The sequence below is a fragment of the Mesocricetus auratus genome, unplaced genomic scaffold, assembly GCF_017639785.1.
Source record: "Mesocricetus auratus isolate SY011 unplaced genomic scaffold, BCM_Maur_2.0 Super-Scaffold_100006, whole genome shotgun sequence".
Classification (NCBI taxonomy): Eukaryota; Metazoa; Chordata; class Mammalia; order Rodentia; family Cricetidae; genus Mesocricetus; species Mesocricetus auratus.
Genome location: NW_024429190.1, coordinates 79,073,272 through 79,099,815, shown reverse-complemented (window position 1 = coordinate 79,099,815; position 26,544 = coordinate 79,073,272). Strand labels below are relative to the sequence as shown.

The following is a 26,544-nucleotide window of genomic DNA, read 5'->3' as shown; positions in this document are numbered from 1 at the left end:
CTGCTCTTTCTAAATCAACTTCTCCTCTGCACTCTCCCACCAAAAAAAAAGCAGGCTTCCCAGGGATATTCACTGAACACAGCCAAACAAGATACAGTAAGACTAGGCACAAAGACTCATCACTACTGGGCATAGCTACTGGGCATGGAAAAGGGTCCCAAGCACATGCAAAAGAGTCAAGGACACTCCACTCCCATACTTGAGAGCCCCACAAAAGCACCAAGCTCCACAATTATAAGTTATAACAAGTCTCTCCGGCACAGACCTATATAGTGTCCCTGTGTTTTCACCTCAGTTTCCTACTGCTGGATCTTATGGAGGCATTTTCTCAATTGAGGCTCCCTCTTCTCTGATGATTCTATCTTATGTTAGATTGACATAAAAATTGCCAGTACCCTCCCAGTCACACAGCTGGACATAAATTTGTTCTTTTCAGAAAAAAGAAACTTTTTCATGCTGTCTTAGACATCGCTAACATTTAGACATTTTTCTTTAGTTTCCTTAGCTGCTGATACCTGATTACAATGGATGCTTATGAACCTCCAGAGACCCTGTCCACCCTCTGTAAAAAGGTCCCATTACACATGTGGTATAACCCTAGTCTCTTAATGTCTGACAGGCAATAATCTGCCATCTGGACAATTTTGCCACTTGAAACCTTGGTATTAATTTGTGTGCCCTGACAAAATAATAGCCTATAATAACTAAATAAAAGTTATTACTAAATAATACCAATTAATAATTAGATAATAGCTATTAAATAATATTTAATAATTAAATTAATAACTATCATTTAAACAATAGCAAAACAATAGTCTATAATAACCAACAATAACCCTAGATTTGTAAGAGATATAAAATTTAGGGTTTTGCCAATGCTATGGCCCTATTATCCTACTGAGTCAAAGATTCTAAATTGTACTTTAGTAGGAAAGTTGACTTAATACACACACACACACATACATATACAAACTTGTATATAATTCTTCTGTGCAATAATGCTACTTATCACTGACTCTTTTATATATGTATTACATGTCCTCTAAGATATAAAGCTTTTAAAACCCACTTTATTGAAATGATGTCCTTCAAAGTAGCAATGTTAATAAGACTAACTTTTCCCCAGATTTATATTTCTGTAATCTTGATCTCATTTTGGCTACGCTCTTTAGCAAAGACAAAAGAGAACAGCCCTCCAGATGGTTAATCAGGCACATCTTCAGAAAATGTTGTTCAAAGGAAAGGCAGAGAAGGATGGGAGGGAGTCAGGATTGAAATGAAGTCACGCTGCCCATGGTAGGTTTTGTCTGCAGTCCCAGCACTTGGAAGGCAGAAGATGGAGGATTTCAAGTTTGAGGTCAACCTAGTCTTCAAAGCAAGATCGTATCTTAAACCAACAAAGTAGAATCCCTTGTACCAGCCCCCCAAAGGTCACTAAAAGCTAAATGGTTACTGAAAACTGGTAGTAACAGTTGACACAGAATGTATTCTGCTTATATTTGTTTCAGACATAAACATTTTCCATCCGTCTCAAGATTTAGATGCCAATGCAGAAATGTAATTAGCCTGGAAGGAATGAAGATATCCCAACGAGACTCTTGTGTACCTCACTTTGACTATCAGACTATTGAAACAATGGGCCCAAGAACTAGGATTCCCCCCAGGAACCTCACACTGGAAGGACAGAAATCCTAAAGCCTAGACCAGGCAAAAGGGAAACTTTTCTCCCAGAAAGAGATTTACGGTTTCTCTGACCACCTTACAGGAGCACAGTCAAAACAGGGATGAGCAGAGCATGCAACAGGGGGAAGTATTCATTTGGCTTGAGTTTTTTGAAGTTTTATTTCAGAGGAGGTTGTATAGAAGGCATCAGGGAGTAAACAAAGCTTTGAATGAATGGTTGTTAGAAATCTCTTTAGTTAATCTCTTTGAGCAGTTTTGCGTTTTGTCACAAGGACGTTAAATCACCTATGTAGGGATTATATAAGGAAGGGCATCTGAGGAAAGGGCAACCCAGTCCCTAGGCTGGAGAAGTTCAGGTAGGGAAGCAGGGCATGCTAGCCTGGCGGGCCCTGTAATGGGTAGGGACTAAAGGATGCTGGGAGAACCTGCCTGCCAGGTCTGCTGTGATATGTTAAATAGGCACCTCAGCCATTTTTCCCAGGTTTAAAACCTAATAACGTTCAGGTGTTCTTTCTTTACACTATAACCCCCTCTGATACCATATGTACTCTTCTCCCTGTCAAACACACACATTTCACTGGACACACGTGGTGGCACACACCTTTAGCCCCAGCACTCAGGAGGCAGAAGCAGGTGGACCTCTATGAGTTCGAGGTCAGTTTGGTCTGCAGGTTGAGTTCCAGAACAGCAAGGGCTATACAAAGAAACCCTATCTTGAAAAACAAAAAAACAAAAAACAAAAAAAGGCAACCAACAAACAAAACACACATTTCTATCTTCTTCCTGTTTCTTCCCCCTGGCCCACTCCCTTCTGTGTGGGCAATCTGGCCTGGACCTGGGCAGCAACTAATAAGAATCAAACTTTGGTTTTCCCACTGAAAAATGTCCAGGCCTCCCCCATGCAGTTTCTCCAGCCCCGATGTTTTAATCAAAGCCAGGATCACATTCTGGGTCCTCTCAGGTGCTAAGTCTAGATCGACTCCCCTGCCTTATGGCTGGCTTACAGCTACTTAAAACCAGGTTTACTCCCCACAACAGTCACACTCAGAAACAAAGTCCCTCATTCCTTAGACCCCAGCCCCACCGAGTTACATTTTAAAAACTAATCTAGTTCAGTCCTCGGATTTCCAAACTGCTTCTCTAAGGTGTAAAAGTCCTTCACTCTGCCTCTTTTCTTCCTCTCCCCACCTCAAAGACACATATCTGACATCCAAACTCCAACCTCACCCCACACACTCCACCCCACACACTGGGAGTGCAACTCTCAGTCAAAGCACAAAAGAGGGGGGGAAAGACAAGGCTGAACTGACCAGCCATCCCTTGCTTTTATAACAGAACTCTGGCAAAGGTCCACTGTCTGCCAGATAAAAAGCTGCAGTCTATCCTTTACCCTTCTCAGTGGCTCAATACAACCATATTATATGTTACTTCAACGTCTTCCTAAAGAGTTCATTTGTAATCTATGTCATTTTTACATTCTAAAAGCTAAAAGGCTTATAGCTACTCCAAAAAGTGACTGTGCACTCCTATTATTTTTAAGGTATGTACATATTGTATATAGAGGGGTGTATGTCTATATATAAACATGTTGAAGTATTTTAATTTTATTATTTTATGTCCATGAGTATTTGTGTCTTATGCCTGCAGAGGCCACAAGAGGATATCAAATTCCATGAAACTGGAGTTACAGATTGTTGTAAACTGACATGAGGGTGACAGAAATTGAACCCAGGGACCCGGTAAGAGTAGTCAGGGTTTCTCAACCACTGGGCCATCTCTCTAGCCCCCTAATTTTAAAACTATAACCAGCTTACTGGCTAGCTCATTTAACCCATAATTGGAAAGCCTAACTGGTTGGAGCCAGCAGCCAAAATGTCTGCTTTAATCTAGCAATGTTATTTAGCAGATAAAAAATTTGTGGTCAGAAAAAGAGATATACAGTAAAGACAAATTCAGATGGAAAATAAAACCTCTAAATGTTTTACAGTGTATTTAAAAATGCGTGTGGGCTTGGGAAAGAAAAGAAAAAGGATAACGGTGTTTAAAAAGAAACAGAGTAGCTAGATGTGGTGACGCATGCCTTTAATCCCAGCACTCAGGAAGCAGAGGCAGGTAGATCTCTGTGATTTCAAGGCCAGTCTGGTCTACAAAGTGAGTTCCAGGACAGGCAAAAATACACAGAGAGACTTTGTCTCAAAAAAATATAAAAAAATAGAATAATTTAAAAAAGCCACACAAAGATGGAAAATACACAGGAAGTATGGATACTGTGTGCTATTGTGTGCTCTTTGACTGCTGAGGAAGGAGCAACAATTGCTAAAAGACATTTGATTATAAATGCTGCTGGATTAATCCAAACTATATATTTTAAAAATCCCTTGACTTCAAAATTTAAATCTAAGGACATGTTCCTTTGGAAAAGAGGTTCCTTCCAGACTTGGAAGGTTTGATGAAGCAAGATCCCCCTGGCGCAGGTGATCCAACATCCAAAACATCTGAGACTATGCAGCCTCAGACTACTACATCCAGGATTTGGACAGATGTTTGCATTTTCTCAGGATCCCGTTGGGATTGACAGCTTCCCCAGAAAGCACTTTGGAGAGAACTATGTTCACATTCCCAAATATTGTTTATAAATGTTTGTTTTCATTTAAATGGGGTTGGCTATAAATGGTTAATGAGCACAGTCAATCTCTTTCTAAAGAAAAAAACAGAATATGAGCTAGAAATGAATACTTTACATCGGGTACAAGTTTAAGATCAATTTTGTTATATGTATATTGCTACTCTTGTTTAGATACTGTGTTTATACAGCTCTTTTAAAATGTAATGTATAACTAAAAATACAAATTTATAGTCACCTATAATAATCAAAACTTACAGTTATGTTAGTTAGCTTTTCTAGATATACAAAGATATATTTCAAATGGATAGGCATTCTTCAAAACCTTTCAAAGACCTACCAAATATGGCCTTTAGAATGGTTTACTAGGGTTGTTCATGATAATGAGACACAATTACTCATGGCAACACCAATTGTGTCTGAAAGGAAGATGGGTACCATAGAAACTCATTATGGACTGTGCCTTCAACATGACAGGAATAGCCATTTGAACAAGAAACTGCTCTTGCCTGGACTGCTTGACTGTATGCTGTCCAAACTGGACATGCAGGACCCACAGGAAAGTGGCTGCTGAACTTGCCAAAACAAGATGGACAGTCCTTCAGAGTTCCTGCTTCACAGAAGAGTCTGCCAGACATTCTGCAGGACACACAGAAAAATGACTGACAAACTGCCAATACAGGCAGGACAGTTTCAAATTTCCTGCTTCACTGAGAAGTCTGCCAGACACTCTAGGCCTGAGGACTGAAGATGGATGCCCCGATGTTACAGAGGAACTTTGGGTGACTATCCAGACAGTGAGATGTCTCTGTTAATTCTAGAGTTTATATATTATCCTTAGTTAAAATAAAAGATAAGTTACATATAAAACTTCAGACTCATGAAGATAGGATAGATGATAGAATATTTTCTTTAAATTTTGCTAAATGTTAATGAACTAAATATTGTAACTATAATTCTAGCTTGATAACCTTTGTTATATATAATTTTACTATGTTAAAGTTAAAACCTTCCTTTTTATTTAGACAGAAAAGAGGAGATGATTGGGGGATTTTCTTCGGTACACATGTGTCTCTTATTGGTTGATGAATAAAACACTGATTGGCCAGTAGCCAGGCAGAAAATATAGGCAAGGCTACCAGAGGAGGAGAATTCTGGAGAGAAGATGAAGAGAATGAGTTACAAGAGGGTAGTCATGTAGCTGCGGAAGGAGTACCAGGTCCAGGCATTGTCCAGTAAGCCAAAACCACATGGAGATATACAAATTAATAGAAATGGGTTGATAATTAAGAGAGAATTAGAAAATAAGAAGCCTAAGCCATTAGTCAAACACTTGATAATTAATATAAGCCTCTGTGTGTTTATTTGGGTCCAAATGGCTTCGGGACCAGGTAGAACAGAAACTCCATCTATAGCTTAGTGGTTAAGAACACTGGCTGCTCTTCTGGAGGACCTATGTTCAATACCTAGCACCTACATGATGACCCCCAACAATCTGTAACTCTAGTTCCAGGGGATTTGGAACCCTCTTTTAGATCCTATGAACAGTGTACATATGTGATACACAGACATATATACAGGAAAACACTTATACACACAAGAATAATAAAAAACTTGTTTTTTTGAGACAGGATTTCTCTGTGTAGCCCTGGATATCCTGGAACTCTGTAGACCAGGGTGTTCTCAAACTCACAGAGATTCATCTACCTCTGATTTTCAAATACTGAGATCAAAGGCGTGTACTACCACCACCCAGCAAATATTTTTGTTTTAAAAGGGTTTGGAGCTGGACAGTGGTGGTGCATGCTTTTGATCCTAGCGCTTGGGAGGCAGAGGCAGGTGAATCTTTGAGAGTTCAAGGCCAGCCTGGTCTACAAAAGGAGTTCTAGGACAGCCAAGACACAGAGAAATACTGTCTTGGAAAAAAAAGGGGGGTGGGCATGAAGAGGACAACTAAATATAATGTGGATTCTGAGTTGGATTGTGCGTAAGAAAACAGGTGTAATGATGAAACTGGGAAAAGTCAACCTCCAATAAAGGACTAACTCAGTTATATTCCAAACTGCATGTGACAACAGAATGGCCCTTGACAGCCCCCAAAGACAACTTCTAGCTCTTGGGAGATCCTGTCTGAAAAGATGTTCTCTATCTAGGACCTTGATCCCTGTGATTTGTGGCAAGTCCTTGTGTTAAAAGAAGCCTACATCCTTGGGCCAGCTGTTTGACTTCTCAAGGGGTGGAGACCAAGTGAGGTCTTCCTCACCCCTGGAACTGATCCAGCACCTCAGGACAGCAAGGCTCAGGCGAGCTTCCCTGGTTGTTAGCACTTCTTGCATGCAGCCAGGCATGACTGTTGGAGCAGTAACTACTATGCACAGGGGAGAAGACAGCCTAAGTTATGCCTGCTGTCTCTTGGCCTGCACACCACACACTTTTTCCCCCATGCATGCCATAAACTGAATCCTTACACTGTACTAATTAACTACTGTGGGCAGATGTGTAACACAGTGCATGTAAAGGTCAGAGGACAACTTTTGGAGACTTTCAGTTCTTTCCCTCCACCGCAGGATCAGAGACTGAACTCTGGTCTTTGGCTTGCATGGCAAACGATTTTACTGGCTGACCCATACTGCTGTCTCACTGGCCCTAATTTCTTAGGTATACCATGGGAACATAAGACATTAGCATTAGAGGAAGCTGAATGGAAGGTATATACAAATTCTGTGCTACTTTTTGCAGCTTTTTAAAGGTCTACACTTATTCAAACTAAAAAGTTAAAAACAAAAAGCAATAAAAACACGAGATGACCACTAACAAGGCTGCTATCACATACATGCAGGGGTCAGATACACACAGATGGAAACTAGATGAGCATTGTAAAGACTGATGCATGTGGGTGTCAGACACATGTGGGGTCATTATTTTGTTCTCTCCATTTTTCTACATGGTTTTACTTCTTAATTAAAATTAAAAGTAAGCAAAGAAAGCATGGTGGCATATGCTTCTAAGCCCTGCAGGATAAGAGGCTCGAGGGCATGTTTGGTACAAGCATGCCTTAGCACATTTGTACTGGCACACACATACACACTCTAAACAATTTTTTAAGATGTGGAAATTCTAATAGATGCAAATTAAGTAACTGCCCATGGTCAATGATGGCACAAATGCCTGAAGAAGCCAGATGACCATCTCCAAACAAGGAGGTCAAGGCTACATTTATTTGTTTGTTTGTGTGTGTGTATGTGTGTGTGTGTGTGTGAAAGAGAGAGAGAGAGAGAGAGAGAGAGAGGGAGAGAGAGGGAGAGGGAGAGGAGGGAGAGAGAGAAAGAGAAAAGGAGGGAGGATGAGAGAGAGACAGAGGGAGAGAGAGAGAGAGAAGAGGGGAGAGGAGACGGGAGAATGTAGCAGTTAGCCTGGGCAATGGTGAACTTGTGGCTGTCAGAGCACAGCTTTCAGAAGTAGATTCTCTCCTTCCACATAAGACACAGGGATCAAACTTGGGCCCTTAGACTTGTGCAGCATCTTTGCCTTGTTGAACTATCCCACTAGTCCTTGTCAAAGTCATCTAACCTGAAACTGTCACCCATGTGTAGCTACTACCAACAGCCAGGAGTCCAGACCACACAGTCCTAGTTGACATATTCGGTGACCCTGGGTCACAGGGAACTTCATCTTCCTTTAGAGCAAACTGGACACTACCTTGGGGATACGCTGGGGAGCTGTGTGGTACCTTAGAGGGCAAGTGTCCATGCATATGAACACACCCATGCACATACACATTTTCGAGTGTTCGAACACGCACACATATAACCCCAGTAGGAAGTCACCTACTAGGAATCATTACGCTTCAGAAATCCTGCCAAGAGACCTGGCTCTCATGACTACTTTCTCAATATTATGCAAGTGGAACAGGAGTTCATCTTTGTCACCTGATATTTGGTTCAAATGTCAGATTGGCGATTTATTTATTGTGCAATGGGCATATAGCATTGCCTAGTTCTCCCTTCCTCCCCGGGGAAAGGGTGGAGACCTGCTTCTCCTCAGCACCCCTCAAACATCATGTGTACTCTAATGATAAGTCTGAAACAAACAAGGTCATGTTACAGCAAAGCCATTCCTCCACAGAGCATCCCTTTCCCGAAGGAATCACCTGGAAGCCTTCTCAGCTCATGTAATGTGACTGACTCACCTCCCTGCAGGCAGGACAGGTCTAAGATTTCCCTGTGGAAACAACCACCAGGAAACATGGCTTTAGGCCCTAGCACCTCAAAGGGATCCCTAGCTCTGAAACTGAAGGCTGAATCTTTCCAAGATGGTCTAGCAACTGACACAGCACACCCCACTTGCCCAGGGACACAGGCAGGAAAGGACAAGGCCTTAGTCAGTGTTCTGGCTGGGCCTGTAAATTCCAGCCCTCGGGGAGGAGAAAGGGGTGGAGCCAACAGTCAGAAGTTTGAAACTGTAGGAGAGAGGCCAGCCCAGGCCAGCAGAGCTGCCCCAGGACAGAGGCGAGTCAAGGTGAGTCCCAGGCTGCCAACAGAGAACTGTAAGACCCTGCCAAAGGTGCAGTAGGAGTCTAGGCAGCCTTAACGGCTCTGAACATTGCCTTCTTACCTTCACTTATTTACAAGCACCTCCTACAGGTTTACACTTTGGTAGGGGGAAGCTGGCAACCCACAATAAGAAAAATGCAATGAGCTACTTGTCCTGCCTCTTAGACGTTAGGGCAGACAAAGGGTATCAGCAATGTAGGCAGGGGGCTTGGGCTGTTAAAGGAGGTGCAGGGAACCTTACTGAGGCCTGACACCGAGGTGAGACAGAGGAAGCCACAGTCACATCTGAGGAAAGGGGGTCCAGGCAGAGAGAGAGAGAGCCCTGGCAAAGGCTGGCCATGGCAGGAACCTGGGGAGCTGGGGAAGAGCAAGAGCATTGGCGGAGAGGAAGCTAGAAGCAAGAGGAGGCAGCTAGCAGCCTCCCGGGAAGGCAGGCAGACAAAGCAATCCTTATACATGCCAGGCCCCTCTCAGTACCCCACGGGCCCACTTGAGAAACCTGCATGGGCTGTGGCCTGACAAGGGTACCCCCTTCCTCAGTTCTGTTCTCACTATGGAATGACTAGGCCCTTCCTGTATTCTCAGACTCAGGGGAGGAAGGAGAGGAAAGCAGGTGACAGTCAGCAGGGAAGGTTGACAGGCACACGCTGGGACCAGGGAACACAATGCCACCTTCTTAGCTCCTTCACTGCTTCGGGCAAGAGTGCATCAGAGGGATGCCCAGTTTTTACGGGAATGCTCAAAAGGGCTGCGTTATTGCAGGGTCTCTGAAGGCTGGAGCTCACTAGGAACACTGGGGAGCTGAGCCTCGGCCAGAGGTAACAACAGGGCAAAGATCAGGAGGGGGCGGGGGAGAACACAGTGGCAGTGCCGGCAGGCTAGCTGGTGAGAAGTATATGCTCATGCAAGGACGACTTCCCACAATCTTGTCTCCCTTCTGGACACCGAAAGGAGAACATGACCAGAGACACGGAGGTCAGGTGAGAGGTGAAGGTGGCTGAGTAGTAGCCAAGGAGATGACAAGGGACAGATGGAGTTAGGGTGCTCAAAGAAGGTAAATGGATAACTAGCTATTGACTCACTGTGGGAGAATGGGTGACTCTAAAAGGCCAAGGGTTTGGTGTGAAGGAGGCAAGGGCCATCTTGGCTTTTGAGAACAAGGGACCGAGGGGAACACTTCACAGGAAGAGAGTAGCTCTCCTCCCTTTCTTCCTTTTACAAGCTTCCCCTTCCTCCTCCTCTTCCCTCCATCCTCTTCGACAGTGATGGGGATTGAACCCAGGGCCTTGTTTGTGCTAGGCAAGCATTCCCCCACTCTTCCACTACTATTTTGAGACACAGTCTCACTAAATTACCCAGACTGTCCTGAAACTCATTCTCTACTCCAGCTAGGTCTTGTGATCTCCTCTGCCTCCCAAGCAGAGGGACTTACAGGCCTATGCCATCAGGCTCTACTCCACAATGCTCATTAGTTATCACAGAAATGGAGATAAATGAGGTGAGGGGGACCACAGAGGCCCTGAAGTGAGCATCCCAGTAAGGTAAAGTTTGAAAAGGTATGCGCTTTGTGTCAGACCCCAGACAGTTCTCAGCCAACCCTAGTAGTAGCCTCTCACTCAGCCTCTCTAGGAATATTCTCTCCCATGTATCTCTCGCTGACTTTTCACGAAGACTGTCCCAGGTATTGTTGTGACACAAGCTACAGAGTATGGAATAGAGGATTTGTAGTCAAACCTTGGCTACTGCAGACAGAGCAACACACACTACATTCACTCAAGAACAATGTGTGGGCCATGGCCAGTAGCCATGATGACAGGGTGTGAGTGGGAGTGTGGTGTCATTCAGGTAATCAAGACAATCCCTGGCTGACCGCATCCCTGGGTAACACCCCCCAGTGCTCAGAGCAGACTCTCAAGGCAGCCAGGCCAGAATTGTCTGCCCTCAGATACCAGACAGATCCAGGATGGGGAGCCCAGTGCACCGAGTATCACTGGGGGACACCTGGAGCAGGCAAGTGCACCCTGACATAGACAGCGAAAGGTGCACACCACCCTTCAGTGTGGAGCGGCTCACCAACATCCTTGACAGAGGCGTCCAGAACACTGTACTGAGGAGAAAAGTGGGTAAGCAGAGGCAGGAGCCAAGAGCTGGCTTTGAACCTGCATGTTTTCTTCTAGAATAGGCTGTTAACTAATTGTGTACTCCTCCTTTAATTAATGTTCCCTGTTGCTGCCAGTGCTGCTGCTGCTTGCTGTTTTGAGACAGCGCCACTTGTAGCCCACGCTGACCTCAAACCGCTGTGTAACCAAGGATGATCTAGAACTTCCAATGCTCCTGGTTCCACCGGAGCATAGCTTTCCAGGAGTGGGCAGAGCACATTTCTCTCCTTGGGGGTCTCAACTGTTTCACCTGTTAAATGACTGACAAATGACTTCCTTCCCTAATCCATGAAGCAAGCGGGTGGGAAAATTCAGGGGTGTCAGGAACTTTATCCAAGTCATGAAAGTCCTCTGTTCTCTCTGCTGCAGAAAGCATTATCCAAGGTGACCCAGTGTTCAACTTGAAGGACCATTACTTCATGACCCAGGATGAGCAATACGAGGCTGCAGTTCAAAAGAAATTCCACCTTGAGATACTAGCCCGGCATCTGGGCTGGTCACTAGACAGTCCTGAACGCAATTATGCTGAAAGGTGCTCATCTGGGGCCACCCCAACCAGAGAGGCTTCCCTGCAACACCCCAAGCCCATAAGACATTTCCCTCAGCAAAAGAGGACTTACTGGAACACTAGGATGCCAGATACCCCCTCCCTCCTGCACCCCACCCAGGTTGAAGGTTTATGGACCTGTCTTCCACAGGCTACTCATCTGTTAACCTCTCTCTCCCACAGAGCACTTTCTGGATATGCCAACTTAAACTTACAAGGCATTGCCATGAATGCGATCAGAAGCCTGGGCTCAGATGAGCAGATTGCTAAATGGGTCCAACTTTGCAAAAACTTCCAAATCATTGCAACGTATGCCCAGACAGAGCTGGGACATGGTAAGCCAGAGCTGCTTCATGCCGTGTTCAGACTGCACAGCTCCAGGGTGCCCACTCATAGCTCACAGACGTGCATGCTAATTTGGAGATTAGTGCCTTTTTCTAATGTGTATACATACATTGTATGAGCTCCCACAGAGGCAAGTCATCCCCTTAGGAAGTGTCGGCATGCATCCCTAATGTCCTCACTCTGGCCATAGATGAAAGGGAGAAAGGGCTGTGAGTTCAGTCAGGGGCTCACCTTGTCCCCCACTGAGCCCAGGCCCACCTAGGAGCTCCCAAGTGAGTACCCCACCTTGGCCCAACAGTCTAACTCTCCTCCTTAATCCCAAGGGACAAACCTGAGGGGCCTGGAAACCGAAGCCACCTATGATGCAGCCACCCAGGAGTTTGTGATACACAGCCCTACAATGACTGCCACCAAGTGGTGGCCTGGGGACTGTGAGTATGCTCCTTCCTGCTTCCCTGTCTCTCCACAATGAAGACAAAGCTGGGGCTGAATAGCACTGACTTTGACACCCAACAGGTTGATTTCCTGTTCTAGGATAGTCACCCTGAAACCAACTGACATAGGTAGGATGTTAATTTCCTTAGTACGTGACTGGACAGTCCCAAGGGAGCTCTGATGAGGAAATGCACCCAACCTGTGGGTGATGAAGGCCAAGAACACACCACATATGCACTGCTCCCACACAGCACATATGTGATGCACACAACACACACACACACACACACTACCCTACAGACTGATATGTAACCATACAACACACATAAAGCTATACTTCCCCCTACAGTCTCACACACACACACACACACACACACACACACACACACACACACACACACACATATCACATGCTGCCCCACAAGGCAAACTTTGCCCCTACAGACATATGCATGTGCACACTTCCCATACATAGACAGCATGTAGATGTAAACATACACATACTGGCCCCCATAGACATGCATGTACACAACACACACACTGTTGTCATGCAGTGCATATACACACCTATGCACATACACACCACACACACAAACCCCCAAATGCGTATGTACATAATACACACTGATACCCATATGTAGGTACACAGCATATACTACCCCCATATAGACACACCCGTACATGTACACAACACACAGACACTGCCTTTATCAGAAACATGTACATAAAAATATGCACACTGCCCCATCACAGACATTCATGCATGTATAGAACACATATGTTGTCCCGCAGGCACACTTGTGCATATACACAATATACTGATACTCAGACACACACACTACCTACTCTTGTCCCAAGAGCTACCCATAATATCATATGTTCTAGCCTCCCAAGTTAACAATAAGCTTACTGCCTACCAAAGCACATGACCTGGGACTAGTTAGTCGCTACACATCCTCCCTGTCCCTGCCACTCCATACTCAGACAAGTTCCAATCACACAGATACCAGGTAGCAGACACAGCGATGTCTCTGAGCTCCAAGACAGGGTCTTACCAAAGACCCCTTTGAGAAAGAATTTCAAAGAGCTTCTTACTGGAGACCCAGTAAGAAAATGCCTGGTGTGGACATTGAATAATTATTTGAATTCAACCAAAGCAGGGCAGGTGGCACAGTGGGGGAAGCAAGGCAGGAAAGAGGAGAGGCTAAGGGGGACAAAGATGATTGAGTGGTCAATATCAAATCTGCAGGGGAAAGAAACCCATCTTCAAGATCAGGTTGATGTGGTTTTAATTCCAGCTTTCCCCCTCCAGACCAGTGACCTCCAGTGTGTCACTCTGTACAGAGCCTCAGTTTCCCTATCTGGAAAATACTATTCCTCTTACCTGTCCTGCAAGAACTAGGAAACCTCACTGGGCAGCAGTGTGCACGCCTTTAATCCCAGCACTTGGGAGGCAGAAGCAGGCGGATCTCTGGGAGTTTGAGGCCAGACTGGCAAGTTCCAGGACAGGCTCCAAAGCTACACTGAGAAACCCTGTCTCAAAAAACCAAAATAACTAGGAAACCTTAGCCAAGAGCTGGGCTCTCACTGGGATTTGATAAGGGATGGTTGTGCTTATTATGGGGCTGGCTGACAGCAGAGTGATTGATTAGTTGTTGTGGTAGGGTACAAAAATTATCTCAAAGTTTGCTCACTTCAAACTCCCCTGCCAAGTCACTGTGTTACTCTAGCTAGTTTTCTTGTGACCATTCCTTCTGTCATCAGTGGCTTCCCAAGAACCCAAAGGTGTCTATCAGTAACCCCAAGCTCTGGATACATAGGGCTTGCTGTAATGGGCCTCTCATCTCTCTGCCTAGTGGGACGGTCAGTCACCCATGCTGTAGTCCTTGCTCAGTTGATCTGCTCAGGAGTCCAGCATGGCATGCATGCCTTCATTGTGCCCATCCGGAGCCTACAGGACCACACCCCACTGCCAGGTAAGCCCTGCTGCTTCCTCAAGGACTCCTCCCATAAGATGATCCCATCAACTTGACCAGTCCTGAAGGCCCAAGAGATATGCAGAGGAAGCTGTGATATGTCTCCCTTGGCCAGAAGGAATCCAGTTCACAGAGCTAGTATGAGCTGGCTGTTTGACTGATACAAGATTCAGCATCTGTCTGATTTCGGCTTGCTTACCTGCAGCCTGGATATCATGGTGTATGCCTCTGTGTATCTGTGTGTGTGTGTGTACCTGTGTGTGCCTGTGTATGATTTTGTGTATAGATGTTTGTATCCCTGTGTGTATGTGCCTGTGTGTGTGTATGCCTGTCTGTGTGTGTGTCTATGTGTGTGAATGCCTGTGTCTATGTGTGTGAATGCCTGTGACTGTGTCTGTGTGCCTGGCATACTACATGCACCCAATTAACAGGCATTCTCATCTCTACCCTCTTCTAGGAATCACAGTTGGGGACATAGGGCCCAAGATGGGCTTGGAACCCGTAGACAATGGCTTCCTGCGGTTGAATCACGTGAGGGTTCCCAGAGAGAACATGCTGAGTCGCTTTGCAGAGGTTAGGTGCTGGGGAAGCTATGGACCCAGATGGTCTAGGGAGGGGACTTGCCCTTTATACAGCTGCCACAGGCTCTGGTTCGCCTCAGCAAAGCTGAGTTTGGACCACAAGCCCCCTTCTCCCTGAAAGAGGCTTGGGGGTCCCACAGATAAGAATAAAACCCAACTTAGGAGCACAATGGTATTGGGAAAATCTTGTTACGTGAAGCCCCAGACTCCCCATGTGTAAATACTTAGCACTTGATTTTCAGAACAGTTATGAGGTTCAGTGGCAAGGCAATCCCCAGGAAGGGGAGGAGCTGAGGGTGAGCATATTACTTTCTTACAATCAGTAACAGAACAGATATGACCCACATGTGGGTAGAAGATCCCAGTAATCCAGTCTTTACCTTTTTAGGCGTAAAAGGGGGGGGGGTTTAGGGTGTCTCATGCGAGAATTTTCATGTGTCAATGACCATGCTGCACAAGGGGTCTGCTTTGGGTGAGCAAAAGTGGGGTGCCTGCAGTGACAGAGGCTCGTCTAGGCAGCCTTGGTTTCCACCTAGCATCTGTCTCCGTTGTACACAGGTATTGCCTGATGGTACCTACCGGAGGCTCGGGACAGCACAGAGCAATTATCTAGCCATGTTGATGACACGGGTGTGGCTGCTGTCAACAGGAATCCTACCCTACCTCCAGAAGTCTTGTGTCATTGCTGTGCGCTACTCAGTCATACGCCACCAGTCCCATCTTCGGCCAAGGCAAGGAGTAGCCGAAGGGTGACCTTGACAGAGACGGCTAACACTCAGTCCCACAGTGTGTGCCCTGACGCCATCTGCGCCAGAGCAGAACCCACACGTGCACGTGCACACACATGCATGAAGTTCTGATGAGGTCTATGGGTCTCCCTGCTCTACCACCAGACTGTCTGGCCTAACCCGTTAGTCACTCTGGGTAACCACATCTATCACCCTGCACCATCTTCTGTGACTGGGACTGTTTTTTGACCTCCACTTTGTCCTACGTGGCTGTGACTAGTGCATCTGTGTCTGCCAGTTGTCAAGGCTGGATGGTTGTTGTCAAGTTGTGTCTGCTTTAGACTGCATGTTACTAACCTCATGCTACCTGGCTCAAACTCAGTGCCTAGCTGTGAGAAGGCTAAGTCTAGACCCTTTCTTTTCATTACGTCTGTTGTATCTGGCTCCCATTCCCTCCATTCTGTAACACAGAATGGCAAGGGCTGCTATATGACATCTGAGAGTATGTGTGTATATTTCCAAAAAGAACACACTAAATTTAAACTTCAGGGAAACAACTGTCTTTTTGGAATATGTCCCAGATTCACACACACTCTCAAGATGCAACCAACTACAGTGAGAACAGGAAGTGGGGGCAGAGCATGTCACAGTCTAATGGACTGTGGTACTAAGGAAAGTTTCCATCCCAGCCCTGCTGACTGGCTCTGGGTTTGAGGAGGCCCTCCCAGATTTGTGTCCGACCTGTGCATAGTGAAATCACCAGAATTGAGCTGGAGAACATTCAGCCCGGGTGCCTGGTGGTATTTCATGCGATGGGCCCCAGTCTGTCATAGACACACTGAGGATTAGATGCCAGGCAGACTTGGGCATCATGCACTTTTTTTTCCCTCAGCTTCCATGTCTGCAAAATAGAGGTGCCAGCGACAGTTTCAGGGTGGTGGTAAGGGGGAAATATGGAAAGAGAACTTAGTTTGAATCTCAGAGGCCCTTCCTTTAGAAACCCACGACAGCCTCAGAGTGAAGGCTTTTGAATTCCAGGCAGAGGGCATCTTCCCTAGAAGACTGAATACTCAGAAGAAAGTGGTGAGAGCGCTGCTGCTGGCCTGCAGGCTTCTACTGGGCAGCAGGGGTGTCCCAAGGCTGGTTATGTGCGCATGTGTATGAGGAGAAAATGTTGTCAAGAGATTCCACTCTCTCCCAATCCCATCACTCAGATTTTTACATGCTAGAGGTAGTCCCGGGTGCTGAAGACACAGCGATGGTTGTGGAAGACACAGTTCCTTTCTTACACCCTAAGAGTTGTTAGGCTCAACACATTTCTTAGCACACAGTAAGCACATGGTCATGGGCAATGAAAGGTCGTGAACGCTAGTCATCAGTGGTACAGGGCCACACCCCTACACCTGGTATTTGGGTCCAGATGATTTGGAGTTCAGAACCTTTCACATTTTCCAATAAGATAACAGGTGTGTATGCTGTGGATATTTTTACAGGACAATGTATGAATGTTGATATGTGAGGTTTAAAACATAGCAGCCTCATGTTGGCTTTTCAACGGTCCATTCTTATGACTTTGACAGTGTTAGGGATAGGGGAGGATGATTTGATGTGAAATGCTAAATCTTTTGCTTCTTTTCCCTTCAGTGACCCAGAAGCAAAAATCCTGGACTACCAGACCCAGCAGCAGAAACTCCTTCCTCAGCTTGCCATGAGTTATGCCTTTCATTTCCTGGCCACCAGCCTCTTAGAATTCTTCCACAGCTCCTTCAATGCCATTCTGAACAGAGACTTCAGCCTCCTGCCTGAGGTATTGTTTGCTGAGAGCTACTGCTGGAGGGTGGTTAATGCTGTTCCAGTTGTTGGGAAATGGCTACAGCCTATTCCATGGGCCCTCAGTGTCACAATGTCCCAGGGAATCAGGGTGAATGTATCATAATGCGTAGGTCCACAGACACCTACCTGACGCCTAGAGAGTTCCAAGAATGTTAACAGTAATGTGACTGTAGACGACACAGAGCCACAACCCCAGTGTATGACAGAAACCAAAACAACCCGAAACAAAGTCATTTGAACTCATTTGATGGCACAGTTTGACCTGAATTAACCTGCCTTATTCTACTGGCCACAAAGTAACAGAACCATGAGTATGTTCAACCACGAGTATAACACACCTCACAGGCTCTTCTCCACCTTCTAAAAATCCAAAAACAGGCCCAGAAGCACCGTGGTCTAAGCTATGCATTGATCCAATACTTCCAGAATCTAGGAAGAGACTGTGACTCACACACCTTCATTCTGTGTGGGCACTGTGCTTTTAAAGCATCGCTTCTTTAACCCTTCCCATAGTATCCACCATCTACATTCTTATTGTGCAAGGCAGTTGAAATAGAGAAAAGGAGACCTTCCTCCCATGGATGTGAAAGTCTGAAAGTCTGAAAGATAGATAGGGGCTTTCAAGAACCAAAACTTTAAACCGAGTGGCTGCCTGGCAACTTCTTATCAGTCTAACGAATGTCTGTAGACTCAGCGACTTTTGTATACAACAGAAGTTAATTTCTTACCCTTCTGGAGATGTCCAGCCCCTCTCATGGTGCTATTGTTTGGTAAGGGCCTTCCTGTTGTGTGATAACATGGCAGAGGATATCATATGAAAAAGAAAGAGTGGGAGGGCATTGAGAAAGCAGACTCAAGTTTACAACAAAGCAACTTCCACAATATGGAGCTCAGTCCCATACAGCATTAACTCATCTGTGACACAGGAACCCCCATGGCCCAATCACCTCTTAAAACAGTTAAAATGGCAACTGTAGGGCCAGCAACATGGCCCAGTGGATGAGGGTGCTTGTTGCCAAGTCTGATAACCTGATTTCAAACCCTAGAATCCACATGCTAGAGAGAGAAAACTGACTATTGCTAGTTGTCTTCTGACCTCCACACATGCACTGTGGTCACACACACACACACACACACACACACACACACACACACACACACAAGCGTGTGTCTATGAGAGAGAGAGAGAGGGAGGGAGAGAGAGAGAGAGAGAGAGAGAGAGAATGAGAATGAGAATGCTTTCAAAGGCAGCAACTGTGTTTCAACACAAGTTTTGGAGACACACCAGCCATTGCATCCACAAACACTCTTCATGAAGGATTCACCTTATAGCCTCATCCTTGTCAAAGGTCCACCTCCTGACACCATTTCTCTGGGATTCAGAGTCCAACTTATGAGTTTGGATAGACATTTGGAGCATGGCACCCTCCTGCAACCTTGGAAGTGGGCTGATAGTAGACACACGCCTTCTTTGGCCACCTTTCCAAACGTCTGTCTGCTAGCAAGCTCCCACGACTCTTGTAGGATGGTGGATCCAATCCAGGAAGGCTCCTCTTCTGAAGATTCTAGAGACACCAGCTAGGACAGATTTTCCCTCATTCTTCAGACCCACAGCCACATTAAACAACTGTGTGACTTTGCATGAGCCACAACATCTGAGTACTAGCTTTGTCTGGCACTCCAAGAAGCAGTGAGCTAAACACAGCACCACCCTTACAGCTGTGGCAAGCATGCGTGGGCAAGTGCTAAGTGGGTGTCTAGATGGTACCCTTACACTGCTTTGTTCTTGCAGCTCCATGCACTGAGCTCTGGTATGAAGGCCATGGTGTCAGACTTCTGTGCCCAGGGGACAGAGATATGTCGAAGGGCTTGTGGTGGTCACGGCTACTCAAAACTGAGCGGTCTGCCAACATTGGTCACTCAAGCGATAGCCTCTTGCACCTATGAGGGTGAGAACACGGTGCTCTATCTGCAACTGGCCAGGTAAAGTCCATAGTTTTCCAGACCTCTGATCCACCCTGGGGCTTCCCTAAGCCTGTGCTTTGCAGAGACTTCTGATGCCATGGAGGAAGCAAGCTTTGGAAAAGTACCATTGGAGGGCTGTCCAGTGGGACCCTAATCTGCCCATTTTCCCAAGATTTCCTGCTATTTGAAGCCAGGCCATCACTCTGTGTTGGGGAAGTCCTGTGTCAATAAATCACTGTTGGCCTATAGAGAACCAAGATAGGTGGGACTAGGAGTTCAGGAGAACTCTGGGAAGGAGAAACGGAGAGTCAAGATGTAACGCCATGGGGTAGGAAGCCCGCAACTATTCTCTGGTAAGAGAAATACTTAGATTAACAATTATGGGGTAATTACTTAAGCAGGGTTAGCCAGTAAGAAACAAGCAAGGCCAACAGCTTCATAATTAATATAGACTCTTGTGTGTTTATTTGGGACTGATGCAGCTCTAGAACCAGGCTTCTCTCAAGGAAAAGGCTTCCCTTTACAGCTCTGTCTTACTCAAACAACAGCCATCAGGCTCCTTCTCTGGGGTCTTGCTTCTCTCCTGTCCCTAATTCTCCACAGGCAACCAGGGGGCTCTTTTCAAAGCCTAGAGAAAACACATCTTTGTCTTCTTCACTCGCTTCTCTCTACTTGAAGGAAAATGCCATAGTATGCACTGCTCTTTCAGTCATTATGACCCAGATGCTGCCTGCCCCAACCTGTTCTCAGGTCCTCCTGCCTCCGCTGACCACAGTCTTCTTTCCACGGTGCTCTTGGACCCCTGGCACCCCAAACCACATGTTTCCTTTGGAAATTATCACAATCCACAATTGTCTACAACTTTTTGCTTAGCTTTTTAACTTTGCTTCCTATCGAAACCAGGATTTCCTCGAGGGCAGGCAATTTCCTGCCTTGCCCACCAAAGTATTCCAGGCTCAGCAGAGAGCAAAGACGCCACCTTGAGAGGTGGTTAGACCTCACCAGCCTCTTCCAAATAGGCTACTTCTTGCTAGTTGCCTGGGTTTTTCTTTTTCAAGTTATAAAAATAATAGCATGCATTAGGTAGCTTGCACCCTGCACTTGACAATTTACAAGCATCTCAGTCAGCTCTGTACATCCACCCTGCTAGACATCATTGCCATCATCATGAAGAAACTGAGGCTTAGGGAGGCACAGACAATTCTATAGCATCCCAGTGGTCTCAGGGGAGCTACTGGGAGTCCAGGATTGTCTGAGCACAACTCTGGGTTGTCTCACACAGAAGCAGCCTGGAGTCACTCCCCTTCTTCCTCATGTCAGTGCTCCTTTGTTTTTAAAAAGTCACATGGTACTTACACCCCAAGTCCCCAGTCAGAAACCCTGATGGTGAAGCTTCTGTTGGCACAAACCTCAAAAAGCTTGTGTTCAGGATCTAAGGGAGTCTAGCCCAGCTTTGCATCCCCTGTCACCTGCTAGAGAAGCTAGTACTGTGGGTACATCTCGCTGAGGGTCCTACAGAAGACAGGGGTGAGGAGGCTGGAGTGAAGAGTGGCTGTCAGGAAGAAGCTGGGCAGAGGCTTGGAGCCCCTGGCTCTTCCTGCTGGAGCACAGCATGAATGTGTGTGTCCCTGGGAGTGAGCGAGCTGGGCTGGGGGAGGGGTCCCACAGAGTCTCACATTGTCTCATCTGCCTCTACCTTCACCCCCAGGTTTCTGATGAAGATCTACCTGCAGGTTCAGCTGTCCCCAGGCTCCACACCACAGAAGCCTCTCCCTTGGTCTGTCAGGTACCTTGCCACACCAGGGCCAGCCAGGTGCACAGCTCAGACAGCAGCCCACTTCCTCTGCCCAGATCTCTATACCACAGCCTGGGCACATGTGTCTTTCAGGTAAGTCAGTGCTGAGAATCCCAGTCAGCTGGATGGACACTAGTGGACAGTACTTCACAAACTACCACCATCCCCAGCCTCTCCAAACCTCTCAGCTCCTGTGGCTGTGGGTGTAGAAGGGGGGACGCCTCCCTCCTCAGCCTCTGACCACAGTTATTGCTTTATCCTGGCCATAATGGTAGAAATGATCCCAATCTGGCTAGTGGGAGGAGTTTTTTAAACCTTTAGGTTCCTATGGTGATTTCTAATATAGCAAATGCACTCATACATAAATCATTGTAAACGAACCGATATGCAAATCAATGCCAACAAGTAATGTAATGTTTTAAGTCCGAACTATCCCACAGTCTAAAAATAATTTTGAAAGTCAAGTTGATATCTGCAGCACCCATGTAAAACAGGCAGGCACAGTTATAAGTACTAGCAATGCCAGGGCTGTATGGGGCAGAGACAGGGTGACCACTGGGGCTTGTTGGCTGATAGCCTAGCTCCAGATATATTGAGAGACCCTATCTCAGGAGAATAGGGTAGAGATTAATAGAGGAGGGTCTCTGATACCCTCCTGGAGTTTATGCAAGTGTATGTATCCTCTAACACACATACAGACACACACACATGCGCATACTCATTAAATAAATAAATAATAAAAGTTATTTTCAAAGGTGTAGTTACACCTCAGAATAGAACTGGTTTGTAGTCAGAGTCTAGGAGAGTCCAAAGAACATGATCAAAACCAAGGACTCAGAGCTAGACAGATGGTTCAACAATTAAGAGAACTTACTGTTTTTGCAGAGGACTCGCCTTTGATTCCCAGTATACACATGGGGTGGGTAGTTTACAACTCCCTATAATGTAACTCCAGTTTCAGGGAACCTGACACCTTCCCTGAGTTCCATAGGCACCTGTACATAATGGTACACATAAACCCACACAAACACAAATGCATGAAAATACATGTCTTTTTAAAAAGAATACGTATTATTTGCTTTGCTTTTCTTAAATAAAGGCTCACTATGTAGCCATGGCTGGCTTGGAACTCATTGGATAGACTGAGCTGCCCTCAAACTCATAGAGATCCATCTGCCTCTACCTCATGACTCCTTAGTGCTGGGATTAAATGTATGTATTACCATGCCTGGCTTAAAACATGCATTTTTATTATTTAATTATATGTGTATGAGTGTTTATCTGCATGTGTATCTGTGCACCACAGGCATGCAGTGCCCGTGGATACCAGAAGTGGGCACTGGATCTCCTGGAACAAGTTACAGACAGTGTAAGCTGCCCTGCAGAAGCTAGGGCTTGAACCTGGGTCCTTGGGAAGAACAGCCAGTGCTCTTAATTGCTGAGCCGTATCTCCAACCAATAACATGAATTCTATTAGAAAAAAAACAAACAAAAACCCAAGAATTTGCACATTCTGTTATTTTGTCACCAAATACTATGTTTCAGAAACAACTCAGTGTTCCAGAGTCTGGGAAAAGAGATATATCCTCACTAACTAAATATGAACACCATCACTGAACAGATTTAACTACCAAGAAGGGAACTTTCTCAGCTGTGTCCCAAACCAGAAAGCCAAAAACTGGAGAAAACATTTCCACTGTGCACTAAGAAAGCTTATGTTACAACATGTGTCTCAAGGAGGGTAGCAACTATTTTAGGATCAAAGGCAACTTGAACCATTGCTTATTTATTCCACAATACTTTTAAATGTCTGTAACGTGCCAGGTACTGTGTTCAGAAATGGGGATCTACCATTAAACTAGCCTGATAAACACACAAGACACACAGGGCTAAGGTAGCTGGGAAGGTTGGGGAAGGGAAAGACAGATTACTGGGTCACTAAAATACCATTATGCATCTTCTTGCTTGGAACTCAATGAACCATCTGCTTATCAATTCCCTGACAAAGCAAATTAAATGTTGCTTAATAAACAGTTTGTTTTCACCTAAATTCCAAGTGCCAGATAAGCACACAGGAGAAGAGAACAGGCTAAAGGTTAATGTAATGGCAAATGGTTAAGTGGCCCGGAGGATGGGAGGTGGTTCTCTGGTTTTATCTAGGTACCTCAGGTAGGACTTACAGCAGGATTAGCCTCAGAAGAATAAACATTTTCTGGCCATAAGAAGTCAATCAACAGAATGACCTGAACTTACCTGAGATCCCAAGGCTTAAAAAAAATCCCAAGAGGCTAAAGCAGGAGGATTTAAAAGTTCTAGTCCACTCTGGGCTACCCAGTAATATTGTCTTAACAGAGAAAAGAAAAGTCTTACCCCTATTTCTGATTAGCTGTGTGACACTAATCGAGTTAACTAACCTCTCTGGGACTCAGTTTTCCTACTGTAAATTGGGAATGCCTGCTCTTAAAGAGATACTCATGAAGCATTTCGCTTTATGTCATCTATGAGGTCAGTGAGGCAATTTTCTTTTTTTGAGAGACCCCAGCAGTCTGTCAGTTCTCTTTCTGGCTCATTCAGGGTCCTGAGCCTCTTTTCTTTGGTTTCCAGGCTCATAAAGGATGCGGTACATCATACACAGACCCTCATGAGATCTGGGGTTGACCAGCATGATGCCTGGAACCAGACTGCTGTCATACACCTTCAGGCTGCAAAGGTGAGACCTGTCAGCGGAAGCTGTGAGGCGCTTGTTCCGTTTCCCTGGCAGGCCACCATGCTAAGAAAACCCAAGTTCACATTCTTCCCACCCCTGTTCCACAGGGATTGCCCTCATCTCACATCCAAGGCTGTAGTCTGGAGAATATTAATTAAAGGGCTTAGCTCCACAGCATCTTGCTGGCAGCCTTTAGGAGAATGTAATGAGGCGTTGCTACTGAATTTGTTTCAGGTTTGTCAAATTGCTCCTCCCAGTAAGAAAAGCAGGTCAAGTCTCCCCTTAGCCCCACAGGCAATCCCAGGATGTCCAATCCAATTTACATTCTCTTTTGTATTTGTGCATATTTCACCCCCAGTCTGCAAATATTTGAGCACTCACTCTGCGCCAGCGCTGGAAACTAAACAGCAAAGACCCTGCCTACAAACAGCTATAATCAGGGAGCACTAGGATGGGATGGGAAGTGGCAGCTGGTTAGGCTCCCTGCAGATTCCAAAGGACTTCCCAGAAGAAGGGGGTACCTGGGCAAAGATTTCAAGCAGCAGTTGACTGTCTGAGGGTGGTGGCAGCTTGGAAGAGGTTTCCCAGCAAAGAGAGCACAGGTATCAAAACAGGAAGGAAAGGCCAAGTGCCTCGGAAGCCAGAGGAGAACTGAACTGTGGTGAGGCAAGCTGAGCAGAGAGAGCAGGAGGAGGGGGGTGAGGCGTGAGGCCTGAGGCCTGAGGCCTTCTGGAACACCGTGAGATAGCTGGTTCTTCCTTCCCTTGCAGGGGGAGACTGCCAAGTTTGGCAAGAGTAATCATAACTTCTACAAGAATCATGCATGCTGCAGGGGGTAGGAAAGGGCTGGGCGCCAATCAGAAGGAAGCAGAGGCAATCTGCTCAGTCCTGAGGGTGGCTCTACCATGAACATGATGGAGACTGGGGAGAACTGGGGAGACAGAGATCTATATGTGGCTTAGGTTACAGAACTCAAAGTCGAGCAGTGGGGAAGAGGTAAGAACGCCTCCTGAGCTGGGGCCGCTGATGTGTCTCACTCATCAACAACTGGAAGACTGAAGTGTTCACTCCACTCTCAAAGCCCAGGCCTGAAAAGCTCTTGCAGAGTCCGTCCTAGGCCAGGCTGTCAGGCAGACTGAGCACCAGTGCCACCTGGAGACCCAACGTTCAACCACAGGCACTGGGGCTGGCATGAACTCTGCAGCCTTCAGTTTCTGGGAATCTACTGCCTGCTGTGCTGAGACCCCTGCCAAACAGAGGGTTAGCCAGAACTGCACACTCTCCTCAGATCACAGGAGACACACTTGCCCCAGGTTCATTCGTCTGTCCTACTAACCAGAGGGTTGGCCAGAACTGCACACTCTCCTCAGATCACAGGAGACACACTTGCCCCAGGTTCATTCGTCTGTCTTCTAAACCTCGGTGCTCTGACTTCACACACACCAGCCACTACTTGCCAGGGCTCCATCAGTTAGCATGAGGGAGGCTAGCAGAACCCTTTCTAATATAGAGGGCAGACAGCCCGGAGTGTGAAACAGCTGAGCCAGGACACCTTCCTTTCCTGTGTGCCACAAAGGCGCAGATGTGTCTGTCCTCAGGAAGCTTCCAGGGAGACAGACCTGCTGCTGAATAAGGCCTCCCACTCCCTGGTAGAACGCACAAAGGGATTCCTCCCTGCAGCAGCCTCACATTCCTACCATTTAACAAACAATAGGGGTTCTGAAGGCCTCCCACTGAGGCAGGCGTTCACCCTGCAGTTGTTGGGGTGTGGAGAGGGGGAACCCAGGGAAGGAGTCCAAATGGCAGAGGTTTGATAGCAGCGGTCATTTTGCTCATTGCTCTGCACTCTATATTAAGTGATTACAAACACATGGACAAAGTGCCTTTTTTTTTGTTTTTGCTTGTTTGTTTTGGTTTTGGTTTTTCGAGACAGGGTTTTTCTGTATTGTTTTGGAGGCTGTCCTGGAACTTGCTCTGTAGACCAGGCTGGCCTCGAACTCACAGAGATCCACCTGCCACTGCCTCTCCAGTGCTGGGATTAAAGGCGTGTGCCACTAACTCCCAGCCAAAGTGACTTGCTGGGTCACACTGCAGCTACCCCCATGGTCAGGTGAATAGCACAGCACGTGTTCGGGGCCTTATGCTTCTGTTAGTATGCATTTCACACATACATTCCTCAGTGCACACACGGCGCACGCTGCCTTAACATGGCAGACAGTAAATAGCTGTTTTCTTGAGAAAGGGGGAGGAGGGCAGCCACCCTCGGAGTACTCTAGGCTAGCCTCCAAGACTCCTATATTCTTTCTTCTTTCTTTCTTTCTTTTTCTTTCTTTCTTTCTTTCTTTCTTTCTTTCTTTCTTTCTTTTTCTATGATAAGAGTTCTTTTTTTATGTCAAAAGGGAATGTAATCATTTAAATGTATTTTTCAAAGTTAGATGATAAATAAGCCAGTTTTGAATACTCTTTGCTGTAGAGTTTGTGATTTTGACATAGCGTTGTACAAGAGTGATGCAACTTTTACAGGTAGGAATGTAGCTGGCTTGGTCTTCCTAGCATTGTTGCATGCGATATTTACTTGAATTTGCTCAAACTTAATAACATTACAGTTGGCAAT

The 26,544-nt window shown here is 46.0% G+C and overlaps 1 protein-coding gene across 2 annotated transcripts in view; it reads left to right on the top strand.

Moving 5' to 3' along the window:
- The first annotated feature begins 8,744 nt into the window (after positions 1 to 8,744).
- Acox2 (acyl-CoA oxidase 2) overlaps positions 8,745 to 26,544 on the top strand; it is a 30,961-nt gene continuing 13,161 nt past the window's right edge. The window contains exons 1-12 of one of the 2 annotated variants that reach the window (XM_005076382.3): positions 8,772 to 8,824; positions 10,755 to 10,982; positions 11,388 to 11,550; positions 11,749 to 11,900; positions 12,234 to 12,341; positions 14,202 to 14,321; positions 14,779 to 14,894; positions 15,461 to 15,633; positions 17,275 to 17,437; positions 19,256 to 19,446; positions 21,137 to 21,316; positions 23,828 to 23,933. In XM_005076382.3, coding sequence (XP_005076439.1) covers positions 10,823 to 10,982; positions 11,388 to 11,550; positions 11,749 to 11,900; positions 12,234 to 12,341; positions 14,202 to 14,321; positions 14,779 to 14,894; positions 15,461 to 15,633; positions 17,275 to 17,437; positions 19,256 to 19,446; positions 21,137 to 21,316; positions 23,828 to 23,933 — 1,632 coding nt within the window. In that variant the 5' untranslated portion in view covers positions 8,772 to 8,824; positions 10,755 to 10,822. Of the gene's footprint in view, positions 8,825 to 10,754; positions 10,983 to 11,387; positions 11,551 to 11,748; positions 11,901 to 12,233; positions 12,342 to 14,201; positions 14,322 to 14,778; positions 14,895 to 15,460; positions 15,634 to 17,274; positions 17,438 to 19,255; positions 19,447 to 21,136; positions 21,317 to 23,827; positions 23,934 to 26,544 lie in introns of both variants that reach the window. The other variant, XM_040747554.1, reaches the window with a different exon arrangement.